This window comes from Octodon degus, unplaced genomic scaffold, assembly GCF_000260255.1.
Source record: "Octodon degus isolate 3935 unplaced genomic scaffold, OctDeg1.0 scaffold00067, whole genome shotgun sequence".
Taxonomy (NCBI): Eukaryota; Metazoa; Chordata; class Mammalia; order Rodentia; family Octodontidae; genus Octodon; species Octodon degus.
Window position 1 is genome coordinate 19437 of NW_004524643.1, and position 16781 is coordinate 36217.

A 16781-nucleotide genomic window follows, 5' to 3' on the forward strand; every position below is an offset into this window, starting at 1 on the left:
TTTTTCTTGTCCTAATATATCTAATTTCACAGACACAAAACTGCCTTTCCAGTGGCATTTGGCTTCATCGTCCCTGCAGTGGGTTTTTTCCAGCCTTCCTTGTCCAGCTGCAGAGCTCAGCGTGGGCGGTCGGAGATGCCTGAAGTCGGTCAACCAATGGCGGGCATTGCTATCGAGTCCGGGAGGGGCTCTTTGAACACGCAGGAACTCTCAGCCATGTCAGGTGGGCGAGTGTATGCAGATGAGGTGGGCGGGCCTTGTCAGATGAGGGGGCGGACCGTGCCTGGAGGGCAGCGCGGAGGCGAAGGGGCGAGTCTTATGCAGACGAGGGGGCGTGTTTATGCAGACGAGGGGGCGTGGTCCGCCCGCAGGCGCGAGGAGCGCTCCGCCGGCCACCGCCGGGAACTGGAAGGCGCCCGGCCCTTTCTTTGACTGGAGCGGACCCGCGGACGCAGCTGCCTCGCCCGCTGGGGCCGGTGCGAGCTGCGGCACTGTGGACGCCTTGTCGGAGGCCAGTCAGCTGGCTGCTACCCGAGTCGGCCGAGCATGGGCAACCACTCGGGACGGCAGGAGGATCCCGAGCCAGGTCTGTGCGGTTGGCGGGGTCGCGCTGCGCCCCCTCCCTGGCCGCGCGCCCCTCCCCCACCCTCCTGGGGCGGGCGGCCCGAGGCGCAGAGTGGGGCTAGTGGAAAGGTGAAGTTCCCGGCGAGTGATTCTTGCCTTTGGAATGTGTTAATAGGGTTGTGAAATTACCTGTGCTCGTTCCGCGACCAGGAAATGCCACTCTCTAGAAACGCATACCTGGGCGCCTCGTCTGCCGGGACGCAGCGAGGGCGGCGGGAAGGAGCTCGCCAGCCTGGCCCGCGAAGGGGGTCGGGAGGCTCTGTCCTGGCGTCCATCGCCGTGAAACCCCACCGGCCCCTCCTTTACGCCCGGGACAGGGTCTCCCGGGCAGACTAGGCAGTTCTCACAGACTTTCTGGGCATTTGCGACGGAAAGTGACTTGGTAGTGATTTTCTGGCTCATTGTCTGTTTTGCAGTGCATCATTAGCATATCACATTTTCTGGAGTCGTTCGGAAGGTGATGATGACCCGTCAGCTGATTTGTTACACTCAGACCAAGGACTTGCTTGTGACTGTTTCTTACCCAAAATAATCAGTGCCTATTTTCATAGGCCAAAAATTTCTCCAGTTTATCAAATTTTTATTTCTTCAAGAATGAAGTGAGCTTGGTGAAGAGGCAGCTGGGCTCTTAGTTTTCATCTTTAGGGCCATCATCCAGTACTCCGGCACAGATTTAGATGCTGATAAACCACGGGTTGTGTTTAAAAACAAAAGAGAACATTTCTGTACTGTCATGTGAAGTACATGAGATCTAATTAAGTCGCTAAAATGGCATGTTGGCTGATTCGAAAGATAGGATTGACTCAGTTGGCGTTCTTTGGTGACAGGTGACCCACCAAGAACTCTTAAATCTTTTTCAAGGAAGTAGTTTCTAAGTTGAGTGAGGAAATTAACCTAGCAACTGTCCGAATGACTTATCCTTTGAATTAGGAACAGGGATATAATTAAATCTGTGGTTGCTTTAGTCACATTCAATGGTTCTTCATATTTTCAGGTCTTTGAGATACTCTTGATATCCTCGGGGCTGGCAGAGATGGGTGCCTCTCTTGTATTGTGGCATATTGGACTTGTACATTAGCTGAGATTAAAAACTTTGACAGCTGCCCCAGAGTGCTGTGCTGAGCAGTGTTAGGGGTGGGGTTAATGCATGGATTATGGGATAAATCTTTAATTCAAACTCCTTTGTGCAGAATAAATTAATCTGATTCATTGCAAGTAAAGATACTTGATTAGGAAATCTTGATGAAGAGACCTTATGTTCTCCCGAGCTTTTTTGTGAGCAGAAGCTCAGAATTAAGATTCTATGAGATTTATAAGGGATTAATACCTAAGAAAGACAAAAGTAAGATAAAGTAGTTTTTTTTTTTTTTTTTTTGCGGAACCAGGGATTAGAACTAGGGCCCTTGCATTTGCCAGGGAAGCACTTATTCCACTGAGCCATCTCCCCAGCTAGAATTGGTTATTGAAAGTCTACAAACTGTGATGCAAATGCAACATCTACAGAAGGGAAGGGGGAGGCAACAGGTTCAGCAAGGAGAGACTCAGCTAATGATGCAGACCTCTTGAAGTCTTGGTCAGTTGATAAGAGAATGTCAAAGCAAAGACTGTCCATTTTGAAGACCTGGTTGGGCAGAAATACCCATACTTAAGTCCCCCTGCTGTGGGCAGTCAGTGGCTATGGGCTTCCTGGGGAAAATTTGCCTTCAAGTTCAAACGTCCAGTTCAGTGGGTTCTTGGTGGTGCTTATAGCTAAGGACTCTCAGCTAACTGCATTCCTTGTAGCCCAATGGCAGATTCTTTCTGCATTACAGACCCTAGGGGCACACCTCCATGGCTTGGACAGGGAGGGTCTATTTAAAGGGTAAGTGACCCTAGGAGGTGTTAGCACAGGCTATAGTCGCAACTACTTGAAAGGCTACGGCAAGGATCCTTGAGTTGAGTTAAAGACCAGCCTGGGCAACATAGTGAGATTCCATCTCAGAGAAACAGAGAGAGAGAGAGAGAGAGAGAGAGAGAGAGAGAGAGAGAGAGAGAGAGACTCCCTCTTTTGTGTCATCTATTCTAGATGGAAATTCCTTGTTGTTAGGTTAGAGGGAGGTTTTTAGCTGTTACATCTATTCCAGTTCTGGAATTTGCTGTGATAGCAACAAAGTTCCTGTTTGGTGGTGTTCTTTTGGTAACTGTGATCTTCTCTGTTAGGTCATTGTGAGTTATAGTGGTATTGAAAGATGGGTAAGAGAAATGAATCCAGCAAAAGACATGAAAAAGCACACATGTAAGGGAAGCTAGAATCATAAGAGCATATTAATGTTATTTATTTCCTGGAAGGTCTGGGTTAATAGTCCCTCAGTTTCCAGCAGGTTGTCAGTACCTGCATTGTCCAGGAAGGCTGCTGGGCATGATTGTGTAGTCATATATTGTTCAAAGGCATCTGTTAAGGGGTTGAGTGGGACCAGCTGGCCTGTATTGCCCCAGAGGAAGGGGTGGGATTTTGCAGTTTTGCCTCATAGTCATGCAAGGGTACCAGCATGCTAAAAGAGGCCCCAAAACCTGAGCTTAGAAGACTTTCCCGAGTCCCACTACTAGCTAATGTCTGCTTATTGCTTATCTTAAATTTGTATATATGTATTTTAAAAATGAATACAAGTGGCTCCTTGGTTTTCACTCCTGTGTTAATTGTAGATGTATGAGTTCAGATGAATCTACACAAGAGTGTTTAAGATTGTTAAAGTTTACTTCTCCCTTATGTCACAGTCTTCTGTGAGTTGGGGGGCATGAGGAGAGTTACAGTGGTTGTAAAGACTCAGGCTAGGGAATGCTCACCTGCACCATAAGGCTGTCTGGTTGCCGTGGATCTGCCTGCAGTCAGGACCAGAGGGTATGTGGTTTTGGGGGTTGGACCTGGAAGAGGTACACATCATTTTCACCACATTCCACACACAGGTCAGACCTATATATGCAGGATACCCAAGTACTAGAAAGTGTCTCCATGTTGTGTCAAGCAGGGGACAGATAATGGTAAACACTAGCATTCTCTTTCTAGATAAGGGGACCATTCTTATCCACATTTCTGTTACTATTTTGTCACAAAAATTTTAATTTGGGCTGGACTTGGTGGCACATACCTGTAATCCCAAGTACCCTGGAGGTTGAGGCAGGAGAACGGCCATGAGTTCAAGACCAACTTGGGCTACAAAGTGAGTTCAAGGCCAGCCTTAACTGCATAATGAGACCTTGACTCAAAAAAAAAAAAAAAGTAAGGAAGAAAAAAATTTTCATTTGAAAAGTCAGAAGACATGTAGATGAGCACACATATCCTCCCATCTGGATTCTACAAATAACATTTTCTATATTTGCATTAGTCCATCTTATTTTTGATACATTTCAAAGTCATGGTGGTTATCTATAATTCTTCATATGCTTTATTGTTTCTTGTTGTATAAATTTTCAGAGCTCTTGAATAACTCTGAAAGTCAAGAAATTAATGCTTCCCATATTCCTGTATTCCTTCCATGCCCAATTTCTGTTAAGTCGTAGATAAATTTGCTAAACCCATTATTAACAAAATAGTGCTGTTGGTATATACAGGACATGGTATGCAGAGCATATACAGTACAATTCTTTCAACTTTGCTATATGAAATTTTCAGTAGCTTAGTGATAAAGCAGGGGCTGGGCATGTGCTGAATTCAAACTCAGCATCCCTCACCAAATCCTAAAATTCTAAGAAAATCATATATTTTGTACCATCTGTATTTCTTGACTAACTTTAGACAGTTCCTAGGCTTTGCACTAGGTGTTTAGGATCTAATATCCCTGTATTTCTAATGCCTTTTGCTCAGTGTATTCCTCTCCTCTCCACATTCTTAGTCTACTTTTCAGTCTTATATATGGCCAGAACATTTATATTCTATTTCATAGTGAGCATTATTAAATCTGTGCATTGTTTATAGGTTGAGTCTAAAAATATTAAAGAACATATTATTTAAAATATTAGGATCCTGGTGTGTCATTTACTGGAGAATTGAGTAGTGTGTTTAGGTTTATAGAGAAGGTATTACAGTCTTGAGGTTGCTTAACTTAGATGTCCTATAAGTTACTTAAAAGATTGAAGAAGGAGTAAGGACCATAGAAAGGCATTGGTGCAAGTAGTTTGATTGTTTACTTTTAAAATGAATTTGAGCCAGATGTAGTGGTGTTAGCCTGTGATCCCAGCACTTTGGGAGGCTAAGGCAAGAGGATTATCTCAATTGGGCTATTACATAGTGAATTTAAGTCCAGCCTAAACTAGATAGAGGGACCCTGTTTCAAAAAACAAAAACAAAAGCTTGACATGGTGGCTCATGCCTATAATGCCAGCACTTTGGGAGACTGAGGCAGGAAGGTTGTGTACTTGAAACCAGCCTTGTCTAGAAAGTGAGTTTAAGGCCAGTTTAAATTACATAGTGAAGGGCTAGCAAGATAGCTCATTGGACTGAGTGCCTGCTTAGGTAAGCACAGGGGCCAGGGTTCTATCCTTGGCACTGCATGCTGCACCAGCCCAGCCCCCAGGCGTGCTGAGCTGGCAATGGAGTCTGGGTGTGGTGGCACATGCCTGTAATCTCAGTACTAAGGAGGCTAAAAACAAGAGGATCACTATGAGTCTGAGCTGTGTAGTGAGACCCTGTACACACATACACAAAAAGATTACAGAGTGAATCCCTCTGCCTTATAAAACAAAACAAAATGACTGATATATTTGCATGTTTTTATTGTGTTATTTAGCTTTTTTATTTTACATATTGTTATAAAGAGTTCCTTCTTCTTGGAATGGGCAGTGGGGCATATTGGTACTTGAATCCAGGGCTGTTTGCATGCTTACATGCTAAGCACACACATTACCACTGAACTGGAATTTATTAAAAAAATTAATTTCTTACAAACAAAAGTTTGGGGAGGTTGAGTCTATGCTGTGGAGTTAGGCTGCTTGTTCAAATTTGTTTGGTCACTAATGTGAGGCCTCCTACTGTGAGGTTTTAGGCAAAACATATAGGTCTTTGAGCTTCAGTTTCTGTTTGAGTTAGAAAGGGGGATAGCAGTTAAATCTACCTTATAGAACTGTTGTAATTCATAGGTTAAAACATGACAGGTTAGACTCATACACAGAAAATGTCCAATAAACATTAGCTGTTACTATTCTGAAGTCTTGAATTAATGCTTTAACTTGAATTAATTGCTTTCTAGTCCTTTCATGTTTTCTGGTCAGCTCAGTAGTTCTTGGATCCTCCCCCCCCCCCCGCTTTGTTATTGTCTGTATGATCCTGTATGTCATCAAACATTTCTATATTCTAAAATTTCCATATTCACCATTTTCTTCTTCTTCTTTTATTTTTTATTTTTACTTTTTTTTTTTTTGTGGTATCGGGGATTGAACTCAGGACCCTGTGCTTGCCAGGCAAGTGCTTATTCTACTGAGCTATCTCCCTGGGCCCCCATTTTCTTCTTGCTTTCCTATTGACTCATAAATATTTCACCAACAGGGGCTGGGGATTTGGCTTAGCAGTAGAATGCTTGCCTAGCAAGCTGGAAGCCCTGGGTTTGGTCCTCGGCACCAAAAATAAAAAAAGAAACCTCCCCTAAAAAACAATTCAAGGGGCCGGGGAGATGGCTCAGTGGAATAAGTGCTTTCCTGGCAAGCGCAAGGGCCTGAGTTCAATCCCCGGTTCTGCAAAACAAACAAACAACAACAACAACAACAACAACAACAAAACAATTCAAGGGGCAGGGGAGATGGCTCAGTGGAATAAGTGCTTCCCTGGCAAGAGCAAGGGTCCGAGTTCAATCCCTGGTTCCGCCAAAATAAATAAATAAATAAATAAAATAAAAATAAAAAACAATTCAACCAAAAAAATACAGTGAAATAAATATTTCACCAATTGTATTCTCTAAAAATATTTTTGGTTCTGCATTCTATTTTATTCATAATAGTTCGTAGTTTGGGATTAAATTGGGTAGAGGGGAAAGGAGTGGATTTCCCTTCAGAGAGGATGGCATCTTTTTTCTTTAGTTTTTTAATTTCAAGGACTCATCAGAGTTTTTATAATATTCACTAAGAAGAGCATATGGTATACATTATTCTCAAATATACTGTGTTTGTTCCATAGAAGAATTTCAGAGTATTATGAGAGACATACTTTGGAAAATATACACTTTTTATTAAAAATGGAAAGGTTATAGAAATGCTAATAGTTTTTAAAAGATCAGTTATAGCAAATGTGACTGGGTTAAGAACTCCATACCAAAAAAAAAAAAAAAAAGAAGAGCCTTTTTTTCTGCAGGTTAAGACAGAAACTCAAGCCAGGCATGGTGGCTCACACCTGTAATCCCAGCACTCAGGAAGCTGACAGTAGGATCATTGAGGGTTTCAGACCAGCCTGGGCTACAAAGTGAGCTCAAGGCCAGCCTGAACTACACAGTGAGACCCTGTCTCAAAAGGAACAACAGGGGGCCTGGCCCTAGCTCAGGCCTTTAAGTGGCTGCTTCCACAAAGCTGTGAGCCTCAGGTTGCTGGAGTTCGAACCTCACAACTCTCACAACTCTCCCGCTGGCCAAAAGTGCCCTGAAGGCATTCGAGGAACAAAAAAAAAAAAAAGGAACAACAACAAAAAAGACAGAAAGTCAAAGACTTGGATTACAAAGGTGTTTTCAGCTATTTACTTGATCTTAAAAATTAAGGCAAGTGTGTGATAACAATACTAATTCTTTAAACTTTCAAGTTCAGTATCATCTCAGGTATTGTATTTCTTTTTCTTTTTTAATGTATTTGGTTGTTACAGGGTCCCACTACACAATTTGGACTCATACTGATCCTCCTGCTTTCAGCCTCCCCAGTGCTGGGATTACAGGCATATGCCACTATGCCTGGATTTTGTCCGGCTCAGCCCGCCCTGGTAGCTGGGTTGGCACAGCATGTGGTGCTGGGAATTGAACCACAGGCCTTGTGGTTGCCTAAGATTGCCTAAGCAGACGCTTTAGTCCGCTGAGTTATCTCTCTGGCCCCTCAGATATTGTATTTATAAATCCAGTAAAATTTAAGTAATCACTTTCTAAGGAGATATTTAATAAATATTCAGATTCATTTTATAAATCACTAAACATTTAAATTGTTTACTGGGCTGGCAAGATAGCTCGGCGGACTAAAGCGCCTGCTTATGCAAGTACAGAGACCAGGGTCTGAACTCCAGCACAAAATGCCACACCAGCCCTGCCCCCAGGCACACTGAGCCTGCAACTTAGTCCTGGTGTGGTAGTGTGGTACATACCTGTTATCCCAGCACTGGGGAGACTGAAACAGGAGGACCACTACACATCCAAGCTACATTAAATAGTTTACTAACTTAATATCTTTTTTTTTTTCAGGACCGGGGATTGAACTCAGGCCCTTGCACTTGCCAGGGAAGCGCTTACTCCACTGAGCCATCTCCCCGGCCCTAACTTAATATCTTAAAGCTTTTAAAAAAATTATATATTTGGTACAGGGCCTCACTATGCAGCTCAGACTCATAGTGATCTGCCTTTTTTTTTAGCTTCCCTAGAGCTGGGATTACAGATGTATACCACCACTCCTGGTCTCAGTGGCCTGCTTGGCAGGCCCCAGGCAGGGCTGGCACCCAGGGCTTTGCCCTTGCCAGGCAGGTACTTAGACCACTGAGCTGTCTCTCTGGACCTAATATCTTAAAACTTTTGTTAATGCCTAAATCCAGTTTTGTTTTGTTTTCACACTGTGCAGTGCAGGCTAACCTTGAACTCACTATGTTGCTGAGGCTGGCCTTGCTCCTGCCTCAACCTTCAGAGTGTTAGGATTGTAGGCATGTGCCACCAGACCAGGCTAAATCCAGTGTTTTGTTTGTTTGCTTTTTTTGTTTTTTGAGATAGAGTCTCACTATGTAATTTAGGCTGGCCTTGAGCTCACTACATAGCCCAATCTGGTCTGGAACGCACAGTGAACCTTCTGCCTCAGCTTCCCTAGAGCTGGGGTTATAGGCATGTGCCACCATGCCCTGCTAAAATAATTTTTAAGTCTTTTAAATTTCATAATTATTGTAGTAAATATAGTGATTTTTAAATCATTTCATATAGCCCAAAGTATAAACTTTTTTTTTATGTGTATCACTAGATCACGACCTCAAATTAAAATAACAAATTAATACTTAATTACACATTTTGTATTAGTGTCACAGTGTTAACCTGTAATGGTTTAATAGGTCCAGTTCACTTAAACATTAAAAATAAAATTCTAAAGTGAAAATATTTCTTAACAATACAGGCTATTATTCTTTGCTTAATTCTTTAAATTTTCTCCACTTGTTTAAATCTTTGTATGATTAAAACATGTTTACATGAATGTTTTATTCCAAATACTATTGGAATTACTTCCCATATAATTTTGGGTTTGCCCTCCCAATCTGTCACTGTTTTCCACTAGTAGAGAACTTTCAGGAACAAAGTTGAGTTCAGAATTCAGATTGCAGTTTCAATCCCCTTTGCCGTGGTTGAATGTGATCTTGAACGTATTTGGTTTGAACATATTCAGAGGTAACCCGTGCATGTTAACCTTTCTTAACCCTCATTTGAAGGATATCTGTATTTGATCTTGCCCTTTATTAATAGTTTGCCTTGCTATAGATTTCTGAGTTCAGATTCTGTAATTTCTCTTCCTAATGTGGACTTCAAACCTTGAAGAAGGAAAGGAACAGAACACCATATACCTTAGATTCAGGTTATATTTTACTTAATTCTTGGTTCTAGAAGGATCCTGAGATACCTGCCCTCAAATATTCATACCATTTACTTAGGTTTTGTACTTATTTTGCCCTTGACATACATGAATATTTTCCCGTCTAACTCTGAAGGCTTTTTGCTTGATAGATAACTGCCTGTTTGCTTGTATTTTGTGTATCATAAGGCAGTGTCTTATTAGAAAACAAATGTGATTTAATTGTGAATATCTCTCGTAGCTTTGTCTAACCTCCAAGGTCATTCCACTGAAACAACAGAAACAGTCAAAGACACAGACCCAGACCATAAAGGACCTCAAAGATGGAGGACTTTTTAATTTTGGTAAAAGTATGATCCAAGAAGAAAAAATAGAAGTCATATATTCAGTGCATCAAATAGCAAAACCCTGAAAGTAGCAAAAGTAAAATGTATTGGAAGTACATGAGAAAACTCACAAGTAAAGTGGGAGAATTTAACTTGTGTCTAAACCTCAGTATATTTGTGGAATGATTAAAGCATTTACTTATTCAATAGTCAAAAAGAAACCTCAAGTCACTCTTTTAAGGGAAATTTTAACTTATTGCTCTATGATCATAATGCTATAAATAATAAAGACTGAATATTTTAAAACTTTAAAATTTCTATTTGGGTGTTGTGACTGAATAGGAACTAAAAGCTATAATTATAGATCATGTAGAAAAATAATTATGAGATAGTAATACTATTATAAATAATAAATTCATTATTCTGATTTTTTTTTTTTTTTGCTCCGAATGCCCTCAGGGCAGGTTTGGCTGGCTTGAGTTGTGGGGCTCGAACCACAGCAACCTGAGCCTGACAGCTTTGTTGAAGCAACCATTTAAAGAATTGAACTACGGGGCAGGCCCCCTCTGAATTTTTTTTTATCAAAAAGTAAGAATGAAAATAAATGAAGTAGGGCTGGGGATATAGCTTGGCATCATAAGTGCCTGCCTGGCAAGTGCAAGGTCCTGAGTTCGATCTCTGGTACTGCCAAAAAAAAAAGAGAAAAGATAAATATGAAATGAGTACTAACAGAACTAATTAGAGAATAGCAAAAGAAGCTGGGTGTGATGGTGTACTCCTGTAATCCCAGCACTCAGGAGGCTGAGGCAGGAGGATTGCTGTGAGTGTGAGGCCAGCCTAGACTATGTAGTGAATTCAAGGTTCACCTGAACTGCATAGTGAGACATTGTCTTAAAAAAAAGAAAAGGTGAAAGAAATCTGGGAGAATAGTTTTTAAGAAAGGCAGATATTAGTGTAATAAATTTTTTCTTTGTCTATATTACTCTTCTGTTTCTTCAGCATCTGACCCATGGATGGCACTTAATTAATATTTATCAAATAAATAGGAAAGGAAAACAAATCCCACTAGAACTGAAAAATGTGCATATAGGTTCTTTGCTGAAATTATGAGGCAGATAAAGGTACAATAAAAAGTGTAAGAGTAGATAAGAGATTTTCTTAAAAATAAGAGTCTGTATATTGGATTATTTTGCTGAATTCACGTACCTACAATATTTAAATGGCAATGGAATGCCCATCTCTAACAAAACTAAACAAAAGGGATACAAAAGAAGGACCATTTTGTATCTGTATATACAAAATAGTTAGGATAGATATACAGCTACTTTCTCTTAATTCAATGAGAAGAAAGATTTATACTAATAGTAATTGGACAGGATAACATGTCTGCATCTTGTACTATGAATAACCACTAAAAAGATAACAATATGCAATGTATTAATTATTAAAATTGTCCTGTTAAACAGTTTTGAAACTGTCTCATTGCTGTTTCTCAGTAAAATTAATAAAAAAATAAGAAAGTCTGATAAAATTAGAATTTTCTAGGACGACAGTTACCAAAATCAATTAATAAAGAATTGAAACAGTTGAACAGAAAAATAATCTTGGAAGACACTGCAAAATGACTTAAGAAAATAGCTCTAAAATAAAACACATTCTAGATGGTTTAACAGGTAGTTTTTCAAATATAAGGAAAATGTGTATTTTTGCTATTTTAAGTTATATGGCTTCTTAAAGATTGTTTTATTTCTGAGAGTACAGGCAATAATTTAAGGTATATATAAATGATCATTTGTTATATTAATAATTAAAATGTATTAGAAAAATTAGAGCTAGCGTATCACAACCATCCTTTACTTTTCAAAAAATTTTATATGGCTTCAGTCAAATCAGAATGGGCCATAGAACAGTATGAAAACATTGAGAAGCTTGAAGGCTCTGTGTGTCCTTAAGAAGACTTTGCTAGGACATCATCTTGTCTGTTAGCCTCCCATTGAGCTATCTGGGGTCATTTGGGTTTAACTCAGCATCCACCTTCACATGAACATTGTATAGCCTGTCTTTGTTAACTTTGTACTGGCTAACACTGCAGAGCCCTTAGCGTCTGACTGTATAGTGTTCTGATGAACTGATGCGATGGCAGCTGTCCCTTTTATTTCCAGTACCTTTTTTTAATTCTAAGGAGCAAGTAGGGTATTTTTTGTTTTGTTTTTCTTTTTGTGGTATTGGGGATTGAACTTGGGACCTTGCACTTGCCAGGCAGGTGCTTATGCCACTAAGCTATATATCCCCAGCCCAAAACTTCAGAAAGATTTTTTTTTTTAGCTGGCTCTGGCTGCCTTAAGGGCAGGCCTGGTGCAGCATGTGGAGCTGAGGATCGAACCTCGGTCCCCTGCACCTGACTGAGTTTGCCCAGGTAGGCACTTTAAACTACTGAGCTAACCCGCAAGCCCCCACAAGTAGGTTTTGATTATTCAAAGTTAATGTGGTTGGCCAAATATTTAAAATTGCAATTTGAAAAAAATATTTTAATGTTATAAACTTCAGAAAAACTTGTGCACAAAAGAACTTTTTCTCATTCCATACCACTGCAAAGATAAACCAATGATCTTGAACCAAGGGGGACTCCCTGGGGATTCAGCAAAGCAAACAGGCCAGCCTGCTAGTTCCTTCTTCCCTGTCCCAGGATCCCTATTTCCTTGGTCTTTCATAATTTGTATTTCCTCATAGATATTCTTTTATCAGTGTCTTTTTTTCTGCTTATTTTCTTTTTAAAGAAAATGCCCTGCCCTATCACTGGGGAAAAATTAATCTTTTATTACTTGAACTTTTCCAACTATTTGCCCCAAATTAAACTTTATTATGTATAGGTGTTAAGATTACATTTAGGATACTGGAATAGTAAAGTCGTAAATTTTGACCTGAAACTACCCAGTAAAGAACTGATGCCCTGCCAGTAAGATAGCTCAGCAGACTCAGTGCATGCTTAGGCAAGCCCAGGGACCAGGGTTCAATCCCTGGCACCATATGCCCCACCAGCCCCATCCTCAACACACGGCTCTGGGGAGGTTGAAAACAGAAGGATCACTATGAGTATGAGCTGCATAGTGAGTCCCTGTACCAAATACATTAGGGGAAAAAAAAGAAGAATTGATGTCCTGCCAGGCAAGCTCAAAGTCCTGAGTTTGAGTCCTAGTATCAAAAAAACAAAAACTCCTTTCTCTAATGGGTTCTGCTTTTCTCTCTTGTGTCAGCAGCCAAATTCAAAAAAGAAAGGAAAGAAATTTTGGAAGGTCAGTTTATCAGCACTCAACCACGTGGCACATGCCTGTAATTCCAGAACTCATGAGGGTGAGGCAGGAGGATCACTGAAAATTTGAGGCCAGCCTAGGCTACGTAGTTCAGTGCCACCCTATACTACAAAGTGAGACCCTGTCTCAAGTCAGTCAATCAGCCCTCTAACCTTCTGATCTTTAGACAGCTAAACAAAGAGCCTGTTCATAGTGGTTATAAAGCTATTATGATAGCTAGATGTGGTCACATCTGCCTGTAATCCCAGCAATTGGGAGGCAGAGGCAGGAGGATTGCTTTAAATTTAAGGCCAGCCTGAGCTACAAAATGAGACTATCTCAAAAAGGCCAAAACAAAAACAAAAAAAACAACAACATAAAAAACTAATGAAAATGACCTATTTATAGTTATATTCTTATCTCTTCAATCTGAGAATATTACAGTGTACCAAAGTTACATGAAATTACATGCTTGAAAGCCAGACCCAAAATATGACAAAACAGTCTCTAGTTATATGCCTCTGTATTTATTTTTGTGTTTATTTCCATTTGTGTATCTTTCGCATCTTCATTGAAATCCCAACTTTGTGTGGCATGCTATTCTTGTGCTATATACTTTGGGAGGGATTCTGCATCACTAACTGTAAGAATAAGAGAGAATTAAAATTAAGTAGTAATAGTAATTGGAGCAGTAATTAAGTTTTTAACATGAGTTGTACATTAAAATGACCACGTCTGCTGGGGAGACGGCTCAGTAGAATAAACACTTCCCTGGCAAGTGCAAGAGCCTGAGTTCAATCCCTGGTTCCCCAAAAAAAACAAAACAAAAAACAAAACCCCACATCTGAGCCCTTCCTGGTAGCATACACACCTGTACTCTCAGCTACTCAAGAGGCACAGGCAGTAGGATCAAATGTTGAAACCCATCCTGGGTAACTTAATGAGATCAAAACAGCAAGATCTTTCACAACATTTGTTTTTTGGTACTAGGAATTGAACTCAAGACCTTGTTCTTGCCAGGCAGGTACTTATGCTGCTGAGCTATATCCCCAGCCCAAAATAGCAAGATCTTGTCTCAAAATACATACAGAAAGAGATGAGGCTGTATAGCACAGTGGTAGTATGTATGTTGCCCTGGGTTCAATCCTTTGAACCAAAACTAAACAAAAAGATCTCATCTGTCTAATAAATTTTGATAGCCAAAACTTTATACTTACTTTTTTTTTTTGGATACAAAATAGTCCTTAGAGTATGCAAGCATCCCTTTCCCATCACAGAACAGATAATTTTATCTTTCCTGGGGCTCTCTTCCTGTTCTGGTCTTGGAATTATCTCAGTAGCTGCATGGGCAGATACCATTCCCTTGCTCACAGATATTAAGGCCTTCTGCTCAGTACCTAGAGTCACACCAGGCTCCTTCTTATATCTCAGGGATCTTGTACTTTTCCTCATGTTTTACTGTTGACCTCTCCATAGGCTGACTGAAGTCCTAGTTTTGCCAGGAGAATCCTATTGAAAACCTCTTGCAGGTCCGTTACTCATTAATTTTACTCTCAGATGTGTCACATTTTGGAAGATAAATTATGATCTTATTTCTCAGCCTTTCAACCCTCAACCCTGATGTCACTCCCTAGATAAACCTTCTGCTGCCCCCTTGTCCCTTAGGAGTTTCCTTCTTTGTAGTAGGTGTTGCATACCCCCAGGTCATGGATGGGCTCAGGAGAAATAGTGAGAAATACCTAGAGGAATTCCTCTTTCTGCCTGAGAGGACTAGTGCCAATTGAGAAGGAAGGTGGAGCTGGGTGTTAAGAGATTCTGGAGGAATGTAGGAAGACCTGGGCAAGGAATTGGTTTAAGGTGGGGAAGAATCAAGGCAGAAGTACTCAAGGCTAATCAGTGTAATTGTACACGTTATGCCTGTAGTGAGCCTGTCTATCCTTCAAGGCTGTGAGAGTCAGAGGTGAGGAGTGTGGATTATCTTGAAAAGGAGCAAAGCAAGGAGACTTCTGGTGAGGCTTGATTTCCATTGAATAAATGAGTTTTTTCTAGGCAGTAGGTGGGACTACTAACAAAGCCATGGATTCAGACACTCTGGCTTGTTTCTCTTCCTTTCTTGACCTTGATGGGTTTTCATGTACATAAAATGAGAGTCTATGTTACATATATGTTCACGAAGACCCCCTTTTAGAAGTATATGATTCTGTTGTATGACTTGGACAGTCCGGAGAATAAAGCATTTTGAATTGCTACAGAATACTTTTTTTTCCCTCCATTTGCAGGCTGGAAAGGGAAACTTCCAAATAAGGTTGCCTGAGTCTGGGAAACAAAGGGAAACAACTAAAATACAAGTCTAGCTTTTGCCCTGGCATGAAAGGAATGCAGACTGTTAGCTGACCTAAACGTTTCTGTTTCATTTCATATTTAGGTGAAATGGTCAGCTTTCATCATTATTCCCAAAGAGTTTCCTTCCAGACTTTAAACTATTTGCATAAGATTAAGATGCTTGTATTATCTTTAAAAGAACATGGTCACTTCTATTGATAAAATTGGCCTGCTTATTGTATAGGTTCAGGAGCAGTGCTTAAGAGGTAAATTTGAAGAAGTTAATCTAGGCTCATTGATGATTATGGGAAACATTCAATAAACACCATTATCTATTATTATCATAAACATTGCCAGTTCACCTTCCAACGTGTTAGCTTTCTAAATATAAAGGAATGGTTTAAGTAATTATGGTGATTCAATTCATTGGTTGATATGCACACTGCCATTTAAAATGTAATTGTTGGAATTACATCTAAGTGTTGCTTATAAAGATAAATGAACAAAACCAAGTGTAAAATTTTATGTATGCTGCTTATATCTGTTAAAAGTATGGACCAGAGAACACAAATTGACAAAGTTCATTTGTGTCTTAGAAGATTTTAAAGTTTTTTGAATGAGAATATTTTATTGGACCTATGGTATCACAGTTCCTACTCCTCCTATAGTTCTTACTTAGCCCTGTCTGGCTCTGGAAGCAGTTTGAAATATTAACCCTGAATTAAAAAATAAGAGCAGGGGCATGTGCAAGGCCTTACATTCAATTCCTAGTACTACAACAACAGTCAAAATAAAAAAAAATAGGTTCTCTCTGTGCCGCATCTCCTGCGAGAATGGAGACCATTCTCAGCAGTCAGACTGTCAACTTTCCAGAAAATGTCGACATCACTCTGAAGGGACACACAGTTGTTGTGAAGGGCCCCAGAAGAACCCTGCAGAGGGACTTCAACCATGTCAGTGTGCTTGAAGAAAAGGAAGGATCCAGGTTCACAAGTGGTGGAGAAACAGAAAGGAGCTGGTGCCCATCCGCACGATCTGTAGTCATGTACAGAACATGATAAAGGGCGTTACGCTGGGCTTCCGTTACAGGATGAGGTCTGTGTATGCTCACTTCTCCATTCACCTTATTATTCAGGAGAAAGGGTCTCTTGTCAAAATCCAGAATTTCAAAATGTGAAAAATACATTAGCCAAGTTCATATGAGGGCAGGTGTAGCTTGCTCAGTATCTCAAACCCAGAAAGATGAGCTAATCCTTAAAGGAAATGACATCGAGCTTGTTTCAAATTCTGCTGCTTTGTTTCAGCAAGCCCCAACAGCCAAAAACAAGGATATCAGAAAATTTTTGGATGGTATCTTATGTTTCTGAAAAGGGAACAGTTCAGCAACCAGATGAGTAAGATCCAAGAGTTGTCTCGCCACAGAAACAAGCTTCTGGATTGTCAAGCCAATCTGTGAGAATATATA

General features: G+C 40.4%; 1 protein-coding gene across 4 annotated transcripts in view; it reads left to right on the forward strand.

The window, feature by feature from the left end:
* The first annotated feature begins 380 nt into the window (after positions 1 to 380).
* The window catches only part of Specc1 (sperm antigen with calponin homology and coiled-coil domains 1), a 150223-nt gene continuing 133822 nt past the window's right edge, over positions 381 to 16781 (forward strand). For all 4 annotated transcript variants that reach the window (XM_023719361.1, XM_023719362.1, XM_023719363.1 and 1 more), the window contains exon 1: positions 381 to 586. In XM_023719361.1, coding sequence (XP_023575129.1) covers positions 547 to 586 — 40 coding nt within the window. In that variant the 5' untranslated portion in view covers positions 381 to 546. The remainder of the gene's footprint in view (positions 587 to 16781) is intronic.